The sequence below is a fragment of the Aptenodytes patagonicus genome, chromosome 20 (assembly GCF_965638725.1).
Source record: "Aptenodytes patagonicus chromosome 20, bAptPat1.pri.cur, whole genome shotgun sequence".
Classification (NCBI taxonomy): domain Eukaryota; kingdom Metazoa; phylum Chordata; class Aves; order Sphenisciformes; family Spheniscidae; genus Aptenodytes; species Aptenodytes patagonicus.
The window spans coordinates 430,254-451,142 of NC_134968.1; the positions used below are offsets into that span (position 1 = coordinate 430,254).

The following is a 20,889-nucleotide window of genomic DNA, read 5'->3' on the forward strand; positions in this document are numbered from 1 at the left end:
GGGAGAGGCTAGGGGAGGAGATCTGAAATTCGTGGTGACCAGAAAGGGCAGATCTCGTCTCTCAGCTGCAGCCTTCTCTGTCCTCCTCCACGAGCAGTGCCCTGAAAGAACTAGTGGAGATGCAGGGTCAGTGACTCAGACAAGTTTCACATAATTCTGTTACTTTTTCAGTCCAACCTAGCTTCCTGAGGCTGCCTGTAAAAACGAAGATCCTGTAGTCAGCCTGAGGTGGCTGGGACCACTGCGAGACTCTGACAAGCTGGGAATTGTTGCCACACTGTAGAATTTCACCTCTTTGCAACTCACCGAATTTCCTTGTTTATCAGGCTGCTTCCTTGTAAACATTCTCCCTGGCAGCATGATTCCAAGCTTGGAATTACTTTTTATTTTATTTTTTTAAATCTTCCACATGGAAGCCTTTGCTGAAAACACACCCATCTGTGTAGTAGTAGAAAAACTTTGGCAGGCATGGAGAGATGTAGTTCAGGATGAGATTCAGGCCCCAATGCGCTGAACAACTAGCTCTTAGTTTGCACCTTTGAACAGCTATGAACTAATTAATCCCCCAGCATTCCACTGAAACAAGATGACGCAGCTTTTGTCTCTGCCTCCGACTCGAAGATAAACTGAGGTGCAGCTTCTGAGAAGTTCCCTCAAGGACAAAACAACCCCCAGCCTGCGGCATCCAAGCAGGCAGCCGATGGCAGTGCCCGCTATCACTGTGCTGCCAGGCTGTCGCCCAGGCCGAGCAGCCACCTCCAGGATTTCTACCAAAGGTTGTGACAACTGCCCTCTGCCATCCCCACCGAAGGGGTGTCTGCTGGTCTCAGCACTGTTGAAAGGCCTTGGCAGAATGAGGCAGCCAGACAACGGGACTCGGTACTCCATCCTGCCACGCAGCAGATGCTTGGGCTAGACAAGACGCACCACTTCAGCTACAATCCCTGCCTGTCCCTGAGCTGGTGCTGAGAAGCACAAGGCATCCAAGAGAACCAGGGCCGGAGATTCAACCCAACATTTCCACTCCTGCTGCCAGCCTCACCTCACCTCACCCTGGCCTTCTCTTCCTCCTCCCGTCAGAGTTTCCTGGTGGGAGACAGCCCCCCCCAGCCTCGGCACGGCCTCCAGTTCTTCCTCTGCAGCGGATCTTGCCCTGGACTCAGCCCCTCCACGGTCCTCCAGCCGTGCTTACCAGACACCACGCTGGTAGGCAGAAGGCCACGTTGCCATAGGACACACTCCATTATCCTCACCACCACTGGCAGCCTCAGCCTTCTTTAGCCCAGGCTGCAGCTGTGCAGGTCAGGGACACGCACGTCCACTCCGTGCCAGCACACGTCATCTCTGCCTCACTGGCCATCACACCAGCAAAGCCGGCAGAGCCACAGCAGTCAATTCACACGGCCGCTGTGCCAGAAGAGGGGCTCACTCTGTGGCACGGACACAAGCAATGGGGAGAGACAGGACAGATGAGAAGAGAGCCTTGGCTACACGGGATGCAACAGCTACAGGTTTCACAGGTACCCTGCTCTCATCAACTTTCAACTGGCCTCCAGTGGCAGAATCAGACGCCTCTGACTAGCCCCAAATTAAGCAAAGAAGTGCTGACTTCCAAGTCAGTCTTTCAATCCATGAAGTCAACGAGGCTTCGAGGATTACTTGGGGTTAGGCTTGAAAGAAAAAGTCCCTTTTGGTGTAAGCCTAGAACATGGTATCCTTTCACTCAGAGTGCAGAGGAAGCGCTCTTGCCTCAGTTAAGGTTTAGAGCAGAGCCAGGACATACCTCCTGCCTCCCAGGAATTCAACAAGCCTTCTGCTGCAACACGCACCTACACAGCTGAGCCAAGACTGCTGCACGAACCTCCGAGGCTGCATGCACAATGCTCACATTGACATTTCCTTGGAGAAGTACAAAAAGAGCAGATCATTCAGTTTTGACTTTGCCTCTTGGTTTTGCATCCCAAGTCCCTAAAAGTCAAGGCATAGGCTGCAATTACAGATGGTCATTTTTCAAGCAGCACAGCAGTAGTTTAAGAGAACTGGACAAATTCCACAGGCCTTACTGCCCCACTAATCACAACTCAACCCTGCAGCTTGTCTGGGAGACGTCTGAAAATAAAGCGTGGTAACACTCTTAGTTCTGTGCATGTTGGGTGTTTGGAAAAAAAGAGAAACCCCAACCTGTAATGACGTCCCCACAACAAACCAACCCACAGCACGCATCCCAGGTCTGCAGGATACAGATGACACAAACGAAGCTTTCTGTGCTGCCTCTGCCCCACTACAGGATATGTGCCACGGATGCCATGTCTAATACCACGCTATTTAATACTGTCCATTTCTGCTGTACTTTTCAAGCTGAGAACTTTTAAAGCCTATTACAAGCAACACAAGAATCAGCCTGCGCTTTCTGGGAGCTCTGTTTCAGAATAAACAGAACAGCCCTAAATCCACCTCCATCTTGCAGTAGAAATTTCAGGAAGCAGAGTAATTAACTGAGCCTCCAGAGCCAGGAAACCTGTCTGAATACCTAACTGATGAAAAGTGAGCAGGGATCTTTAAGGGCCACACGTACCACTGAATTGCTTGTGTGCCTTCTCCAAAAGAAGCCTGAAGCAGCTTAAAGCTAACCTAGAATTTAAAAAATTACATGTCTCACTAACAGCAGCATAACTTAAGTTTATGTCCTGTTTGGTGCACATACCTCTTCCCACAACTCAGCTCCCCAGTCCGATTAGCCCATCACTCTGTCCCTCACCTAATATGGAGAATTCGCATCCCACCGGTTTATTTTGGCCACACGGTTGCTTTTAGGTACTGCCCATCAGTACATCTTATATTTGCTAAATTGTCCACGTCTCCCAAACAAAGCAAGGAAGAGAGGAGTTTGCTGTTTTTCGTGCACACAGAAAGGTAGAGGTGGCAAAAAATAGTCTCTGAAATTTATGGAAACCAAAACCAGAGACAGACAGCTTTTGGCTCAGGGAAACTCAGAGTCAGTGACTGCCAGACAGCTGGGTAAAGAATACAGAAAACACCTTGCCAACTCTCCTGACACAGGCAAGTCTTAAGCATATCCCAAGCCAGACCTCAGACTTTGGAAAACTCCCACTCCCATTCTCTCATCTCATAGGGTCAAGCTTGCGTAAAACAGAAGGGTGGAAATTGCTTGCCCCTTACCCATGCCGGCTATGTTTCTGACAGCGTTTGCGTCTGCACACAACTACTGTGCCTTTATTCTCCTCTCAAAGTTTTAACGGTCACTGCATATAAGCTGGGACGTCTCAAGAACCTGTGAATTGGAGCCCTGACGGCACGCTGCCACTCCTCCCAGAGAGCAAAGCAGAAACCACTGCACCGAGACTGAGGGGTGAAGATCACGGACAACAAACCCTCCCCTGCTCCTGCAGATGAACCACGCTCCCTGCCAACACCCGCCAAGACAACCATCCTGGATGCTCTGTCCTTCCACAGGACTGCTGGCACAGGCCTCCTGGGAGTTCAGTTTCTTCTGGCTGTGGTGAGGAGGAACCCCTCGTGCTGCACCACATCGAGTCCTGCCAGCAACAGTCCTTCCTTTGACCTCGGCCCCCAGCGACCTGTTTCCAGCTCAACTCCCACCTTCCCCGGAGCAGCTCAGGCACCAGCAGGACTTTCCCACACCGCAGGAAGCACCGTGGGGCAGGCGGCCCTGCGGGAGGCAGGAAGCGTCTGTCCGCAAGCAGCTGCCCCTGCTTCTCAGCAGCGCAAGATTTCGAGGCTGGACGTGCCAGGCAGGAGCCCCGATCTGCAGCGGCCGCTCCTGGGGCTGGGCACGGGCCCCACCTAGCGGCACCCCGGCCGGGAAGGGCGGCCAAGCCCCGGCCAGGCGCCAAACTCTGCCTGTCCCGGGGGCAGGCTCACAGTGGGGCCTGCACCCCAGTGGCTGGGGGACAGGACGCTTAGGGAACAGGAGTGCCACTGGAGAGGTCCCTGCACCCCGGGCTGTGGTGCGGCAGACATGGGAGGAAGCGCAACAAGAACAGGCACGATTCCCTGGGGAGAGCAGAAGACGCTTTGGCTGGGGGATTGCAGGGTGGCCTGCGTTTCCTTTGGTACCACGTACATGGAGCAGCCAAGACAGTAACGGACCATGCACCGAACACACGCACCAGGCATGGCATCCAGGCGCCTGCCCCAGGACGGCAGAGGTGCAGGAGCAGCCACGGAGCAGGCTGCTTAGAGAAACACCACGCAAATCTCTTGCGTCTGCTTTAACTGAGATGGCCCAAGTCCCGCACACTGGGTTGAGATGGGACAGATCACGTTAAACCCAAGACCGTCGGCCTAATGTAAGGCATGCTAAAGGAATAGAAACAACCTACAAAGCAGTGCATAGCAGTTTACAACACAGTCGAAAAGAGGAATGAGGAGAATGCAGGGAAGGAGCAACTGGATGTGAGAAAGGCAGGACCAGAACAGACGTTAACACTGCACAGCCTAAGAGCTCAGTATCACACACAAGGGGCTACCTTAAAAGAATTCCAAGTACCTTATTTTAATTTCTTGACATGGTAAAAGTTTACATAGTTTCATCTGGCAAAGAGAGCCGAACAAATTAAAAGGAATCAATACAAAGAAACACAAGGGGAAGTGCTGCTCCCAGACAGCAGCTAGAACGCAGTTGGTTTGTTACTGAATATTTATTAGTGGGAAGACTAAGAGTTGACTTACTACAAACAACAACAGAAGAGTCTATAGCAAGGGCCAGTGGCCCTCCACACTCTGGGCAAATCCCTGGGAAACCAGCAAGAGACAACATGGCTCTTAGATGTGGAAGCAGAAGAAACAAAAACAAAGTAAAAAAAGGAAGGGGGAAAGTTCATTCCATTTGTCACTGTTGTTACAATGAGGTTAACACAACTATTAAGGCTACTGCACAATAAGAATATACGGGTGTAACAGCAAGACCTGGGAAACAGCAAGGTTCCTGCAACAAATGATTTAAAGTTCCCTGAATAAGGGACTTAAGTAGAAATACTATAAATAAGAGAATTTCGGAGCCTGCAGCGTTATGGGCCCACTTGCCACACACAAAAACTGACGCAACACAACCAGTCATTTCCAAAGGGGTTTGTAATGGACCATGAAACGTTCCGGTGGCTTAGAGGAGTCACCAGGCACACGAGCGTGCCCTTTGCAGGGGAAAGACTACAAGGTCTACAATGGTACTGGGTGGGTATCGGCCATCCTCACCCCCAAGCACCAACTGTCGCAGCTGGCCTGCTCTGCCCAGGCAGTGGGGAGCACTGCCAGGAGACAGCGGGTCTCAGTCTGACCACGTGCGGAGACTATCAGGACTTTAGTATCGGACCTCTGGCCCCTCCCTTCTCTCAGCCTGGGCAAAAGCATCTCATGCTGAAGGGGCGCTAGGACGTATGTGAAGTAACGTTGGTTTTAGCCAAGAAAGTGGCTCTAGTCAAATCGCAAACAGGAGCAGAAGCCACCTGAGCTCACGACCAGCCAGGAGAGCAACCAGCCCTAGTTTCAAGCACCACCTTGTGCTCTGCACTGATCCAGCCAGAACTGACAAGGCAGACAGATGGGGCAGGCTCTGCTGAGTCAGAAGACAGCCAGAAAAGGAGTGCAGACCGCTCAGCGGCACTGGAGCGTGGCTGCTGCCACCAGCCCAGAAGGGGCAGGTTCCCCTGTCTTTGCAATTGGTCAGTGCAGAGCACTGGCGGCAGAGGGGCCCAGCTACAGCCAGCAGTGAGAGAGTGAGCTTCTCCACCACTGCACCGCCACACGGGCTTGCTCTCATGCTGAAGACTGTCTGCCCCATTCCCAGAGACCCCAGTGAAGCCTCCAGCCAAGAGATGGGACAGGACGAGGGCTTGGTCTCTAGTGTCGTTCCTACCCAGGCAGGAAGAAAGGATCCTGCCTGGCTGGTGCTCTCACTCTGCAGTAGCCTCTAGGGCACGCAAAGCAGCATGGCCTTCTCATTACCAGTTACTAGAGGGAGGGAGAGCTCCTGAGACCTGAACAAAACCAATCACAAAACTAGGCGAGAATTTCTTTAGAGTTTAACTAAGAATGCGATACTATTTCCAGCCAGTTTCCCATCTCGATAGTCACGTAACAAACCAAGGCAATGACGGTCTTTAGTTGACTGAACAGTTCTCAAGTTCAAACGTTGACACTTAATAGAGGGTCTCAGCATTGCTGCTCCGAGGCCTCTTGATCTTCTCAATGTTTTTAAGGATCATGTCATGCAAAGTGACCTGCAAAAAGGGAGAACAGGACTCAGACAAGGATGAAGTCATCCAGTGTTCAGCTTTCACAACGAGCAGTAGTTAAAATAGCAGCACAGCTCACCTTGGCACCACCCTCAGCCCCGGCGTGCAATCACACACCTAGTTAAGGGCTTCTTTCAGCCAGACTTTACAGAAGCCACTGCATGTAACACCAAAAGGAGAAGATTTCTTTACAAACCCCAGGAATGGCTTGTACTGCATGAAGAATTTAGGATCACAGGTTCCCACAGAGGTGGAAGGAATATTTTGTGCTAGACTCCTGTGAATGCTCAGTTGGAAACACCTGCATCTCTAGGTGGTGGAGAGGCAGTCTGCTTCTCTCGTCAGAGCCAAAGCAGAATGGGGAGGAGACAGGCTTCTTGCCAGGACTAGGTGCACTCACAGGGAAAGGGGAGAGCAGCAGCAGGGTCAAAAGGGCTCTCTCCACTGCTGTGCAGGGAGCCAGTGCAAACTCCGGTTTTTCACTTACATATTGATTCCTCAGCTCTGAAATGATCAGGCGCAGACTAATGTACTCCTTCTCATCGATCTCTGTCACCGTGCGGCGGTAGTCCTCCTACAGAGAGCAGACGCATGGCTGAGCGGCCTGAGCTCAGCTGTGTCTCCCATACACCAAGGTCCTACCTTTTACAAAGGAATCCCCCCTTGCTCTCCTCTAACGCAGATGTCCTGCATCCTTGTACAATTGCCCCTTCTCCCCCAGGACCCTCAGCTCAAAAAGGACAGTGATGAAGTGGCCCAAAGAGTCCCAAAAAAGCAGCAGTATGTAACACGTAAATCTCCACTTCCCCGTTTACTTACCACATGAGGGTACTTAGCTATTTTGGAAACCAACTTTGCTCTTGTGATATAATATCTGGTAGGAAAAGGGAGAGACTAAAGGTCAGATAAATAGCACCAAGATTTTTTTCAGGCCCAAGCTGCCCTAGAAAAGCTGGAGGACCTTCCCCAAGCACTTTACTTTTCCCAAGAGGATCCCCCCCAAAAAGAAGAGGCCTGTTCTTGCAGGCCTACCTAGAAATCTGGTCCAGGTAGGACGCCGCCTCACTCTCCACAGTTCGAAGCTCAGCAACTGTTTCCTCCTGCAGGGAAGACAAGGAAGCCATTAGCTTCACGAGACTGCAGCTGGCCTTCAGGGCTCTGAAAGCAACATGTCTCAGCAGTGCCATGTCAACCTCAGGTTTGGGTTTTAAAACCTAAGCCAACCCCATGACTGCAGCTACTGGATACCATCAAATGAAAGATTCAGAGGAACCCAAGAGATCCATGTCCCTGGAGCGCAGCTCTCTCCTGCAGCAGGGCATAGAGCCAGTGGTGCCTCACCTGAATAGAAACACCGAAGTTGTTTCCATCTTCTATCCTGGGGATGAGAAGCTGCACCCACATTTTCACCTGCAGTGGAAAGATCGCAATACTGATCAACGCCAACATCTCCACAGAGACCTCTCTCAGAAGTTTTACCAAAAGCCCCCCAGGACCCTGCCTTTGCCATGCAGCTTGTGATAAACTGCAGGTCCTTCATGCTCATGCAACACTTCTGAGGAGATCATTTCCCACATGGCTGGGACACCACACAAGCCAGCATGAGCAGTTTCCCATGGGAAGCTCTCCGGACTGTGCCACAGAAGCTCTCAGCAGGTGTCTGTGACTGTGCAAAAGCAGGGTGAAGAAAAGCCTCAAGGAAGGAGCCTGTGTAACAAACATCATCCTCCTTCAAGAGGTGAACTACAGAGCTCGCCGAGGGCTCAGAAAAACATTATTTCCCTACACCTACCTCCCAGCCACTTTTAGACACTGTAATACAAATCCTGCCTTTCCTCACCTACAGAATACAGAGGGGCCTGCCCCTTCCACTCAGAGCAGCTTTGCCTCTCCAGGAGCAAAAGCATCCTACTGTCTCCACTCGCTCCAGTGCTCATACCCACCGTATTACACTTCTCAATAAGCAGCCTGATTTCTGGTTTCACTTTCTCAATGATGTCCACCAGCTGCTGGTTGCTCTTCAGCATCCCATTGGGCATCACGAACACTTTGGTACCTAGGGGCAGAGGAGAAAAACACCTTGCATCAGCAACACGTAGGAACGGCTGCGCCAGGGGATCAGACCGAAGGTCCACCTGAGCGTCTTATCTCCCGCAAAGGCTAGTAGTGGACACTGAGCCAGGCTATAGCTAACCTGTGGGGAAAGGGTAATTTGACATGGGATAACAGCGATTACCACAAAGGAAGGAAAAGAGAGAACACAGAGCGGAGACGAGAGCTGAAGAGCTCTAGGCTGCTGAGGCTGGGCGCAAAGGATTTTCCTGATGCATGTGTACGAGCTGTTTCTGCCTCAGTTTAATCCAAAGCCTGGTATCTTCCTCCAGACAAGGAGAGCTTTCAGCACAGAGCCACAGGGAGACCAGCTGCCTTGGTCAGCAGGCCGAGCTCAAGCAAGTACTACGTATGTCTATCCGACAAGTCCTAATTATGTTTCTGAGAGCTGGAACCTGACTCCTCCACAACAGAACGTCTGTAGGTCAGGCTCTGAGAGGTTGTGGGGACAGGCCTGCATGAGCAGCAGCTGCTGTCAGGACAGGGCAAGCGGGGTTCACGTGACTTCATACCCCTAAGGCATGGTGCACTGGTTCAGGGGGCAGGCAGCAACACAAGAGACTTGGGGATTCTTACCCTGAAAGGTCTCTTCGCGGTCTTCCAGCTTCCTCTTTTTCATATTTGGCTAAAATATACAAAACGTTTTACTCACAAACTAGTCGTAAGCTATAACAGTGTTGCAAAGGAAATAAGGAAAAACTTTAGAGCCTCTGCTACGCTCCTGGTTTCTAAGCATTCTTCTTTAAAAACAAAGGAGGACTGCAGAGCACAGCATTACCTCCAGCAGACTTCCCAGGCTCGAGAGACAACTTCCTAAATAGCCTTTGGGAGAGCCATGGCCTGCTATCAAATAAGAATATCCTACTCCAGCACAGAGCAAGCCATGCAGTTTTAATTAACAGAAGTAGGGATCACAACCAAGAGAGTAACCTTACCCCATCCAGTCCGTCATGGCTGTTCGTGAGAAGAATTGGGTCAGGCACTGGGAGGTTCATGTCCGAATGGATCTGAGTGAGATCATGAATATTCAGGATAGGCTCCTGGAAAATAAAGCAGATTTGTTGTTTAATTATGAACGAACAAATTCTGTCACACCAAACACAATGAGAAGCCAAAAGATTCAGACCTCCCTCTTATCCAACCATAAAATAAAGATGAATGAAAAAGAAGTCTAACAATAGGCCTGTGACGAGACCTCCCTCCACCCAAGAACAGCATGCCAGCTCCAGACTGTGATCAAAGCTATCAACTGTCTGCAACGCTGGAGTCCCTGTGAGACCACAGCATTGCGAAGGACAGCCCGAAGTTGCCGAACATGTAAGAAAGATAAATGTGGTGATCACACAAAGAAAACTGAAAAAGGAAGCATCCCCACTAGAGCTAACAGCACTCAAATGCACACAAGCAACCGAGCCACTGCTTCCTGTCTTTGTAAGAAGGTGAAATACACAAGAAAATACACAGGGTGAGACCTGCCTCGTCATTTTCAACACAGAGCTTGAAGATGAGAAAGGATACAGAGCACAACATATTCCCTACCTTAAGGAACCCATCGAGTTCTAACAGCTTCTTTGGGAAAAAGTTTGCCACCAGGTCTTCAGCCTGAGAGAGAAAGAAGAGACGATGACGTGAAACAACGCCGCGAGGTTCCCGCTAGCGGGCAAGAACGCCAGGAAATCAACTGCCCAAAGGCAGCAAGCAGGAGAGAACACAAGTTCTGCCTGCTGCCAACCGTCACGCTAGGCCAAGGTGAGAGGATGCCAGGATAGCCACAAGGCTACGTAACCTCACTCCAGCTGGTGGCCGAAGCTCTGAGCGCTGCTAAGCTTCCCGGAGAGGCTCAAATCGCAATCAAGTCTGTCAGAAAGATACGGCCGAATGGCCTCTTCCCTGTCCTATCACGCTCTGGGCAGTGGCAGAGGGATACTCACCTCGCTCGTAATCCGCTCCCTGAAGGAGTCAACCTGTAGAAGGAAAAAAGCAACAGTTCAGAGCTACTCCCAAAAAACAGGGCTCAGCGCAAGCCAAGCGCTGCGCCCTGCAGCTGTGGAGTTCAGCTACAGCCTGAACCCCGGATCGCTCCAGGCGCAGCTCTCGTCCTCGTGAGAAACATCCGAGAGCTGGAAGAGCCTATAAACACCGAGCGGCAGCTGCCAGAGGATGCCAGAAGCAGCTCCCTGCCCGTCTTGCCCGCAGGGGCTGGGCTCAAAAGGACACTCCAGAAGCGCGAGGGAAGGTGCAGAGCAATGGGGGAGACCGAAACCCGCGCAGCTCCCGCCCGGGCCGGCTGCGGCACGGGGCGGAGGGGGAGATCCGCCGTGCTGGACACGCGCAGCCCGCGCCTGGGCCAGCGGCCACCCTTCGCCAGGGAACCGCTCGGGGCCGGCCGCAGAGCAGCCCCGTCCCCGTCCCCGTCCCCGCCCTCCCGGCGCTCCGGCGGAGCCGCGGTACAGCGGCGGCCGGGCGCGCGGGGGCGGCGGCGCCGGAGAGAGGGGGGGGGGGGCGGGGGCAGAGCCAGGCGGCGGGGCAGAGGCAGGCGGCTGGCCCGCGCGGGCGGGCCGCGCTCGGCGGCCGCACGACCGGCGGCCGGGGCGAGACGGCCGGGCGGCGCCCTGGGGCGGCCCCGAGCCCGCCCCGCCCCGAGGCCCGGGCCGGCACCGGCCCAGCCCGACGGGGCCGTGAGGGCGGCGGCGCGGCGGGCCGCGCGGAGGGCGCACCTTGAGCTTCACCTCCGGGTCCACCTTGAGCAGCGAGGCCATGGCGGCGGCGGGCGGGTCCGGGTCTCGCTCTGGCGCGGGGCCGCGCTGCCGCCTGCCCCACCACCGGCGTCGCCGCCACCGGAACTGACCTCACGCGGCGCGCCCGCCAATGCCGCGCGCGCCCGCCGCCCGCGTGACCCTCCCCCCGCGCGCACGCGCCGCCGGGTCCTGGCCGCTCACACGGCCGCCCGGGGCGAGGCGAGGGAAAATGGCCGCCGCGGCCCCTACACCCCTGCCAGGACCGTGCCCTGCCGCGTGCGTCACATCCGTCGCGCGGCGATGGCGGAGCGGGCGCGGGGCTGAGCGGCGGCATGGAGGGGAGCCGGCCGCCCGCCTGCACCACGCAGGTCAGCTTCGTCTGCCAGCGCTGCAGCCAGCCGCTGAAGCTCGACACCTCCTTCAAGATCCTCGACCGCCTCACCATCCAGGAGCTCACCGGTACCGGCGGGGCGGGGGGCCGGGGCGGGGGGCCGGGGCGGGGCGGGGCGGGGGCCCGGGCCCGGGTGACGCCTCCTCTCCCGCAGCCCCGCTGCTGACCGCCGCCCCTGCCCGGCCCGGGGACGCGCACGAAGAGGAGAGCGCCCTGACGGAGGTACGGCGGGGCCGGGCGCGGCGGCGGCCCCCCCCCCCCCCCCCCCCCGGGCCCCCCGGTGACGGTGTCCCCTCGCCCCGCAGGAGGCCTTCGCGGAGAACCGGCAGGATGGCGTGTCCAGGAGGTTCATCCCGCCGGCCAGGTACGGCCGCCGCCGCGCTCCCGGCCTCCCCCCCCCCTCGCCCCCGCCAGGCCTGCCCCTGCTCGGGGCCCGGCCGCGGGCGGGTCCCGCGCCCGCAGCCCTCGGCAGCTTCCTCCGGGCAGACCGAGCCGGCGCTGAGGAGCTGCCCGGGGAAAGGGTCCCCCGGCGGGGCACCACCTCTGCCGGAGGGGCACGCGTTAGCGTTGCCCGTCTCCTGTGACCCCCTTAGAGCTTCCCCCGAGGGGTCCCTGTGGCCCTTGGGCTCCTCAGCGGGCAGCGGCACAGCCATTTGAATATACGTAAATGCACAGGATTTAGGACGCTGCTGATTAGCTACGGGTTAACACAAAACGCTGTCCCGGTAGAGCTCTCATGAAATGCAGGCTCCCCCGTCCTTCTGTCTTGTGTGTTTTCCCTTTCTGACTCTTGGACTAGCTTCAGACCTAAGTCTAGCACTCGAGCTGGCTCCCCTAGACCCCCGGCGCTCAACTCTCAATAAAATTCTTTCCAAGAATGATGTCAACAGAAAGCGCCAACAGTTTCACGCTGATCGGAGAGGCGTCAGATGGCGGCACGATGGAAAACCTCAGCCGGAGACTGAAGGCAAGTTTTACATGAGCTGGTAAACTGGGATACTTTTGAATGGAGCATCAGTTTTTCTAGATGCTCTGCAAGGTTAAACTGCAAAGCTGTCCGTAGCGCTGGCTTTCCGATATTTTTGTTGGTGAGTAGTTCAGTAAAGCTGGCTTATTTTAAATCAGGATTTCACCTGCAAGAAATACTTTGCCAGTTGAAGAAGCACAAGCCTGTCTGTTGAAAACCAGCCGGCAGCTGCCTGAGGCTTCACCTGAACTAACGGTGAGCTCTTCCTGCAGGTTACCGGTGACCTCTTTGACATTATGTCTGGACAGACAGATGTGGATCACCCTCTGTGTGAGGAATGCACAGACACTCTGCTAGACCAACTAGACACCCAGCTTAACATCACAGAGAACGAGTGCCAGAACTACAAGTGAGTGATCCGGAGGTGACCTGAGACAGGATTTGCTTTAGCCTGGAGCCTAGGGAAAGAATACAGCCTTGATCCGGCTTTCTGGGATCAGCAGGAGACGTCCCTGACTTCAGCGCTTGGTTTTCTTTGTCTGAACGAGATGAAAATTTTATTTTTGAGAGTCCTGTGGTACAGCTACTCCAGCTGAAGTCCGCGAGCCCATCAGAAGGACTGACGCCACCTCCCCACGGCGCCCGTGTGGCAGCATTCCCGTGTGGTTGAGGGCTTCGCAGGGACGGTTACCGGCAGGCAGTAACAGATCCTCGGCCACCATCTCGCTCCCCTGTTCTCCTGTGTGCGTTCCTGACTCACGGTGCAGGACCAATGCGGAGAGCTCGGGATTAACGAGAGGTGCACGTGATACCAGAGTCCCTGTTTGCACCTCTGCTCGCGTGCGCAGGCTGTCACGGAACCGGGGACACGGCAGGGGGCTTCCCAGGATCCCTGCTTCGGTAATCCTGTCATTCTCTTTTAGGAGATGTCTGGAGATACTGGAAGAAATGAACGAGGATGATAAGGAGAAACTGCAAACAGAACTGAAAGAACTTGCACTGGAGGAAGAGCAACTGATTCAGGAGCTAGAGGACGTTGAGAAGAACCGCAAGATTGTGGCTGAAGACTTCGAGAGAGTCAGGGCAGAGGCGGAACGGCTGGAGCAGGAAGAAGCTCAGTGAGTGAACTGCAACTGCAGTTTATGGCAGGGATTTTGGGTAACAGATAAATGAGATCATAATGTGGAGAAACCTGTAAATAATGCCCAAATGCAAGTGGCTTATTCTTTGCAAAACTGAAGTTGGCTAGACCAAGAAAACCTAGTATACCGTGTGAGCGATCACTTTTCTGTAAAAGCCTGCACTTAGCATTTCTTGTCTTGCTTTTATTAAAAGGTATCAGAAGGAATACTGTGAATTCAAGAGGCAACAACTGGAGCTAGACGATGAGCTGAAAAGTGTGGACAACCAAATGCGCTATGCCCAGATGCAATTGGATAAATTAAAGAAAACCAATGTGTTCAATGCAACCTTTCACATCTGGTAACGTAGACACTGGGATATTGTGTCAGTTTGCTAAGATCCTGCAACGCAGGGCCGTTTAAGTAATACTGCATTTGACGGGAAAGGCGCTAGTCAAGTCATAGCTACCCCACAACAAAGCAACTGGTCACGGCTCCCAACAGTGTCAGCTGAGAGAGGTCTGCGACGCTGTGCAGACGTCCAGGTAGACTGCGAAATGGCTCTTTCATTAACCCTGTTAACGAACCGGGACCTACGGTGCTAGCCAACGGTAATGCTGTAACGTCAGGCTTTGCAGAGCAGGTAGCTCAGGGGGTTTGGGTGTTCGGTTGGTTGTTTTGGTGGTATGTTTTGGTTTGGTTTTGGGTTTTTTTAAATGAACTGTGTCATAAAAAGAGAAAAAGTGGTTGGTGTTTATATACACTTTTTAACCAGAGCCCCCAAACCCTCCTTTTGCTTGGTTAGCAGCGTGCGTTCTGTAACTGCTAGTACGTGGCCCTTGTTTGGTTAGCATGCTAGAAGCTGTTCCTGCCCCAGTGCGCTTATTTATAATTCCTCTTATCACAGGCACAGTGGTCAGTTTGGCACAATAAATAACTTCAGACTTGGCCGTCTCCCCAGTGTTCCTGTGGAATGGAATGAGATCAATGCTGCCTGGGGGCAGACCGTGCTGTTGCTACACGCCCTTGCTAACAAAATGGGCCTGAAGTTTCAAAGGTATATGCAATAAAATACACATTTCACTTATGACCCGGATAAAGACAGTTAGACTCATCTGCCTGTGAATCGTATCTCCTTTCAGATACCGTCTCGTACCATACGGCAACCACTCATATTTAGAGTCCCTCACGGACAAATCGAAGGTAAGAGATCCTGCACAAATCGGAGGACATTGATCTTGAAGCCACAGAGCCTTGGTCATGCTGGGGGATGCAGAAGACAAACTCAGCTCTTTATGAATTTATGGTACAGGAGGACTAGCTGCCCCGACTTCTCCAACATAGTAATATCTCACTCCATATCCTGTATCAAAGCCATTTGTTCTGCCATCCAGTAGCGTTAAAACCAACAGGACTCTTGACCTATACACCGCAGCTGGCCAGAGGAAGATAGTGTGATTCAGGGTGATTGCTGGCGATTAGGAACCCAAGCCTGCACGCGGTAGGCGCTTACCACAAAACAAGTCACACTTACTACGTGCCACAAACCATTTCTAAGCATCCTATGACAGATGTAAGCCTTGCACAAGACTAAAGGGCTGCAATGACCATATCTAAAAGGGAGTGTGCCTGAAACGAATCTCTTTTCCAGGAGCTCCCCTTGTACTGTTCTGGAGGCCTAAGGTTCTTCTGGGACAATAAGTTTGATCATGCAATGGTGGCTTTCCTGGACTGTGTGCAGCAATTTAAAGAGGAAGTGGAAAAAGGTGAAACGCGGTTTTGTTTGCCCTATAGGTGAGTGTTGCTATATAGCATGTCAAATTAACACCTCGTATGCTGTCCCGTGCAGCACTAACTGACCTCTGGACCAGTCTACAGCGCTGCTTGCTGTTTCAGTCCTGTCTTTCTGGAAGCACGCGGTGTTCTTTATAACATGCAGGATTACCACATTTGCTCTTAGTTTAATTGAAATGTAAAGCTAGTTCCTCAGGTGAAGACCTGAGGCTTGTTAGATTTCCTTTAAAAGCAAAGTATTCTTACATAGAATAATACGAATGTCAGATTTAAATTTTAGTACTTGACATCGTATTGAGATTAAATGCTTGCCATAGTAATGCACTAATAAAACTTTGTGTGTGATACAGGATGGACGTGGAGAAAGGGAAGATTGAAGATACGGGTGGCAGTGGTGGCTCTTACTCTATTAAAACACAGTTTAACTCTGAGGAGCAATGGACAAAAGCACTAAAATTCATGTTAACTAACCTGAAGTGGGGTCTTGCCTGGGTCTCGTCCCAATTCTATAACAAGTAACCATGTAAAGAAGTCGTCCTGGCAGCTGTAGAGTGTCTGCGTTTCGTTGGAGAAAGTCAAATTAAGATGTCTCTTAATATTAACTAGTACAAAATGTTTACAATACCAAAAATCCACAAGACACTTTATTTAAAATACCGTTATTACAAGTAGTATATAGAAAAGCAATATGTAAAGTTATATCATTGAGCTGAACAGAATAAAAGAAATCAGCTATTGAATAGATGCTAAACTGGTACTTCTGGGGTTTATAGAAATGTGTATAAGTTACTGTCAAACTTCAAAACACCAGTGAGTTTGATACTACTCTGTTACAGCTTGACACAAAGGTTAGAAAAGCAAAATGTTACAAACACAGGGAATAACGTGGAAGAATTCGCAGAAGCTCTGCTTGGTCGTTAAAGAGTAACTACAGTTTGAAATAAAATATTTTCTAAGTCATATCAGCACTTCTTTGTGCCACTGAACTTAACAAGGTTTGATACCGTGTAAAATAGTGTTAGCTGTGATGACATTAACTATTTGTAATACTTCCTGCAGCCTGTTCTTGCACAGAGGTGCACTGAGTAAATAATAAAACACTATTCTACACAAAGAGTACTTTCATCTAGCATATGCCAGGCACAGCATGAACAGCCCCTGGCACTTACATGGACGCGCTGAATAGGCGCCTGCTGTCACGACAATTGCATCGCTTTCAAAACTGGTGGGATTCCGTCCTTTTCACAACACTGGTCAACTAGCTGGCTTTCTTAGGGTAAGAGCAAACAGGCTCTGAGCACTGGCAAAGAGGGGACACAGGAACAAGCAGCCTGGCTGCAGCAGGCTGCCTGAGACAACAATTAATTTTTAAAAAAGCAGCAAGTGGAGAAAGTACGTACAGCCCTGTTTGTCATGACTGGGCGTGCGAGCTCCTAGCAATAAGCAATACAGATTACCAAGCAGAATACCACGCACAGTAATGCCTTTTCAAAACATGACTCTTCTTAAGAGTTTTCTTTTTATTCAAAGGAAACTTACATTCATAACTTAGAAGATGCAGCTCTTACAATAAAGCTTTTGGTGCTGAAAGAGGTATTTTAAATGCTACTTTGCTCCTGTGTGCCTCCCTTCACAGCACTAATGCCTTGCCTGAAAGGACAAGCTTTTCTAATTAACACGTAACATACGAAATGTTGCAGAACACCTCGTGTTCAAAACCAAAAGTAAAACCAAGTTGCGCTGGGTGCCCTGTGCAGTATCACGGAAGATGGACTATTATTGGCAGCGTAGCAGTTTGCTACTGATACGCTAGCGACTGGCCGTAGAAGACAGTTCTATTTAAAAGGCATAATTCTGTTCTCTGGAGCTTTTGTTCCACAGTTGCTATAGTGCTGCTTTGGAGTGGTACTGCCAACAATGTGTTTCAGTACTGCATAAGAAAATTCTAAGATACTTTGTGAAGTAATGCCAGTGATACAGTTTAAATGCTCCACAACCTTAAAAGAAAAAAAAAAAGAAAAAAGATACTTACAGTGCCTAAGAGACATTAGTTTACAGACATACTTCTTAGCCCCCCAAATCTAATGAGAATGATAGTGCTCCGCGGGTGCACTTCAACAGAAGTTGAAGCTTCTCAGTACATTTTTTTATTTGGTTGGTTTTTTTGTTTGGTTGCTTGCTTGTTATGGTTTTTTTTGTGCTCTTTTTAATTTAATTGCTTCTACTAAAGAAGTAAAATGAAAAAGCTACTGTCTGTAATAGGCTGTTTGTTACAGTATTCAGTAGCAGTTTGGGCAGAAAATTGTCCCATGAGATTGCTTCTCCACCTGTCAACGAAACAATGTCTGTGGGGGTTTGTTCTGGCTGTAAAGAAGCTGAAGCGTGAGGATATGCTCACGCTAGTGCAAGCACAAGCCTTCCTGCGGAACTGCCCGTGCACCCTCCTAACGCTCTTACAAAAGTACACACGCTTCCTGCTAAAAAACCTGAAAGACGTCACCTCCCTCATGCTACTCCCAGTGGAGTCTGTCTCCTTGCTATGCCTAAACACGTAAACAACCTCCGCATTTTTTTCAGGTAGAGCTAATGTGTTTAGGAGCGACTGTACCTGCTTCCAATGCCCGGGGTTTAGTATGAACACGCTTGTGCTGATGACTCCAACAGCCAAGAGCATGAAATCTTCCTTTACTGTCAAAAACTTTGCTCTGCAAAAGTAAAAGCATCTTCTGGTGTAAAATGATGCTAGTTTTACAGTTCAAAAGCACCTACTTCTGTAATCGCTACACAGCCTACAGACATGTTAGCTTATTCAGTCCAAATAAAGCCTGATACTGTTAGCTTTAATTGATGGTGCTAAAGCTGCATTTTTTACAATTAAGTTAAACACTTTCCTAGCTTGCCCCTGAAGCAAATGTGGTGAAGCACGTTGCTTTGAACTGGTATATTAAGATCAATAAACAATGCTGAAAGCACCCCAAATTAAATTTTTTTAAAACATGCCTAAAAAAATGGCACAATGGGAATTATGCTACTGTTTCTTAGGGTTTTAATTTCACATAGTTATTTTAAGCAATAGTCACGTAAGCTACATACACCTGCAGTTTGCTTGGTGTCGAATTTTCGATGGCAATCTTCAACAAAGTGTCGTAGATGGTATCTCTTGTAAGATAAGAGAAGTCTAGTAGCTGCATACACATGCGATGTAATGGTTTTGCAGGAAGCAGGCAGCCATTATGTCCTAGCACAGAGATCACACGTAATCAGCCACAAATTTTGAGTCATTAAACTGAATTAGGAAGGAGCGTTAGTTACTGTAAGCGAGGGATGAAGATTTCTGGTGACAACTGCCCTTTGTTTCTGAATGCCACAGGCCACCTCATGCCGTAGGCTTTCTCAATCTCAGTATAATTTCACTCATTCTGAAATTCAGGTTGTCAGACCTGGGCAAAGAAAATGGTAAGTCATTGTAGAAAATGTGGCCTTACACTAGGTTTTGGGAGTTTTAAACTCTTACTCTTTTACTGAATGAGTCACGCCTGGCTGTCCAACAACATTCATCAGATTCTACTAAGGACAAAGTGCTCATCCGAACAGTAAAGCCCTGGGAAATCTGAAAAGTTTCACGTGCCTTCACAGTGTGCAAAAATCTGGAAGATGAGACATTTGGTTCAGATCAGTAATAGCTCTATTACGCCTTTAAAATAATTCTTTCCCATTCTCTCCTATTAATACTCTTACCTAAAACCTCTAGAAGCAATTCCACGTAAGCCAAAGGAGTTGACACGTTGATCTGGAAGTGCAGAGTTCTTAAAACGGCAAGCTCCGACTCAAGCAATTCCTGTTTAGTGTATGAGTATTTTAAGGATTGCAGAAATTTTAAAGCTGTGTCACTGTTAACTATCTGAAGAGGAAAAAAAAGACAAATTATCTTCTAGGCAATAAGGCACTCGCTAAGAACAAAGTATTTTCTTGCTTTACTCCTCCCATTGAATTTAAGCACGAGCCACTGCAGCGGCGATGCTGCCCGCTAACCCAGCTGTCTAACTCGTCTTTTAAGCTGGCATGAGAAATCCAGCTCAGACCTTCTTTCCCCGTAGGTTTCCTCTACTCCACAAGCCTTCCCCAGACAGGTGTGAACCCTCTCTAGCCATACAATTTTCGACAACCACAGGCTGAGTTTTCCCGCTACCTGTACTTTTTTCCCCAGTAGCGGGAACATTTCCTGACAAATTGTTACTTGATGAGTGACAATTAATCTGCCCTAAACAGCAGAGATTTAGGCCTCCATTTCAACATCCTTTGCATTTTGTTATCACTATTGTCTTTCAGAGAGGAGGAGAGGTTAATATACTACACAATTTACTACACTGCTAAAAATATGCTATAGGAAAAGGTTTAGCTGGCTTACGTTATAGTGTAAGGAAAGTTTGCTTGCAAGCTGAATGCATGACACAAGTCGCAGGACAAACGTGTTGTATATCTGATCTTTCAGAGAGCTCCAGCTGCTGTCTTGTTCTTGTTCACGGCTTTCAACGTTCTCTCTGGAGGACTTACGGATTTGTTCTACTTGCTTGATCATAAACCTACAAAAAATGCAATTTCTCAGAAAACAGGTCTCTTCTGCTAAGAAAAAGGAAGACAAGCAATTCTGTATGTACTCAGAATATACGGATAACTGTTAATTTGAATTAAATGACTAAAGAGACAAAGCTCTAGACACACACAAGAACATTATACGTTATTTGAATGAGTGGTACAGAGCATGCACAGCATAACCATGTGAAAGAAACGAGAAATGCACTGAGCATTCAGGATATTTATTACCTTTCAAGTAACTCTACCGCTTGGTACCTTGCCGATTGGTCCAAGTGCCATTTTTCAGCCAAAAGGAATATAAATTCTGCAAAAAAGTGCAACAGTCATTCACCTCAGTCAACTGAAGGTAACTATACAGCTGTTCACCATCTCAGGAGTTAGCTGTAGCTGAGAAAAAGAGCCTCACCCACTATCTGTGGCTCTTTGAAGCACCCGGCCTGATCCGACAGCTCGCTCAGGTACTGTTCGTTTTCCGTGGCCAGACGGATCAGCGTATCCTCAATGATCTCAGAAGCGATCTCGCCGAAGGCGGGGCCCGGGTCACAGCACCGGGGCGCTGCTGGCACCTGGGACCCCATTCATCAGTTCAGCTCAGAGGCCTTAAGGGCGGTAACTCTTCCAGCGGCACCGCGGCGCTTCGGCACCGCCGGTGGGAAAGGGCCCCGAGAGCCCCCGCCACGGCCGCGCTGGGCCTCGGGGTCCAGGAGGCACGACCGGGAAGCCGCGACCCCTCGGCGACGAGGCCGCCTTCGGGAAGGGGCCCGCGCCGGCCGCCCGCGGGGCAGGCCCGGGCACGGCTCCCGCCACGGGCGCCGCCGCTCCGCAGGGCCCCACCTCAGCGCCTCCCTGGTCACGGGGCCCCGCCCCGCCAATCAGAGCGCGCCCCCTCCGCGGC

The 20,889-nt window shown here is 50.8% G+C and overlaps 3 protein-coding genes across 3 annotated transcripts; 1 reads left to right on the forward strand and 2 right to left on the reverse strand.

Annotated features, from left to right (window-relative positions):
• Positions 1-4,516: 4,516 nt before the first annotated feature.
• Positions 4,517-11,222, reverse strand: PSME3 (proteasome activator subunit 3). The gene is made up of 11 exons (XM_076356845.1): positions 11,105-11,222; positions 10,319-10,351; positions 9,927-9,989; positions 9,323-9,427; positions 8,964-9,012; positions 8,219-8,331; positions 7,617-7,685; positions 7,308-7,375; positions 7,095-7,149; positions 6,763-6,849; positions 4,517-6,260 (listed from the first exon to the last, which is right to left on the reverse strand). The coding sequence occupies exons 1-11, from the start codon at positions 11,144-11,146 to the stop codon at positions 6,180-6,182; spliced, it is 765 nt and encodes a 254-aa protein (XP_076212960.1). The 5' UTR covers positions 11,147-11,222; the 3' UTR covers positions 4,517-6,179.
• A 218-nt stretch (positions 11,223-11,440) lies between these two features.
• On the forward strand, positions 11,441-16,363 carry BECN1 (beclin 1). Its single transcript, XM_076356843.1, has 11 exons — positions 11,441-11,584; positions 11,671-11,738; positions 11,822-11,880; positions 12,393-12,483; positions 12,756-12,892; positions 13,407-13,601; positions 13,819-13,965; positions 14,512-14,661; positions 14,747-14,807; positions 15,256-15,398; positions 15,749-16,363. Exons 1-11 carry the CDS (start codon positions 11,458-11,460, stop codon positions 15,915-15,917), a joined length of 1,347 nt encoding a protein of 448 aa, XP_076212958.1. The 5' UTR covers positions 11,441-11,457; the 3' UTR covers positions 15,918-16,363.
• CNTD1 (cyclin N-terminal domain containing 1) lies at positions 16,030-20,733 on the reverse strand. The gene is made up of 7 exons (XM_076356844.1): positions 20,401-20,733; positions 20,223-20,298; positions 19,807-19,981; positions 19,137-19,299; positions 18,492-18,636; positions 18,007-18,103; positions 16,030-17,395 (listed from the first exon to the last, which is right to left on the reverse strand). Exons 1-7 carry the CDS (start codon positions 20,570-20,572, stop codon positions 17,234-17,236), a joined length of 990 nt encoding a protein of 329 aa, XP_076212959.1. The 5' UTR covers positions 20,573-20,733; the 3' UTR covers positions 16,030-17,233.
• Positions 20,734-20,889: the final 156 nt, after the last annotated feature.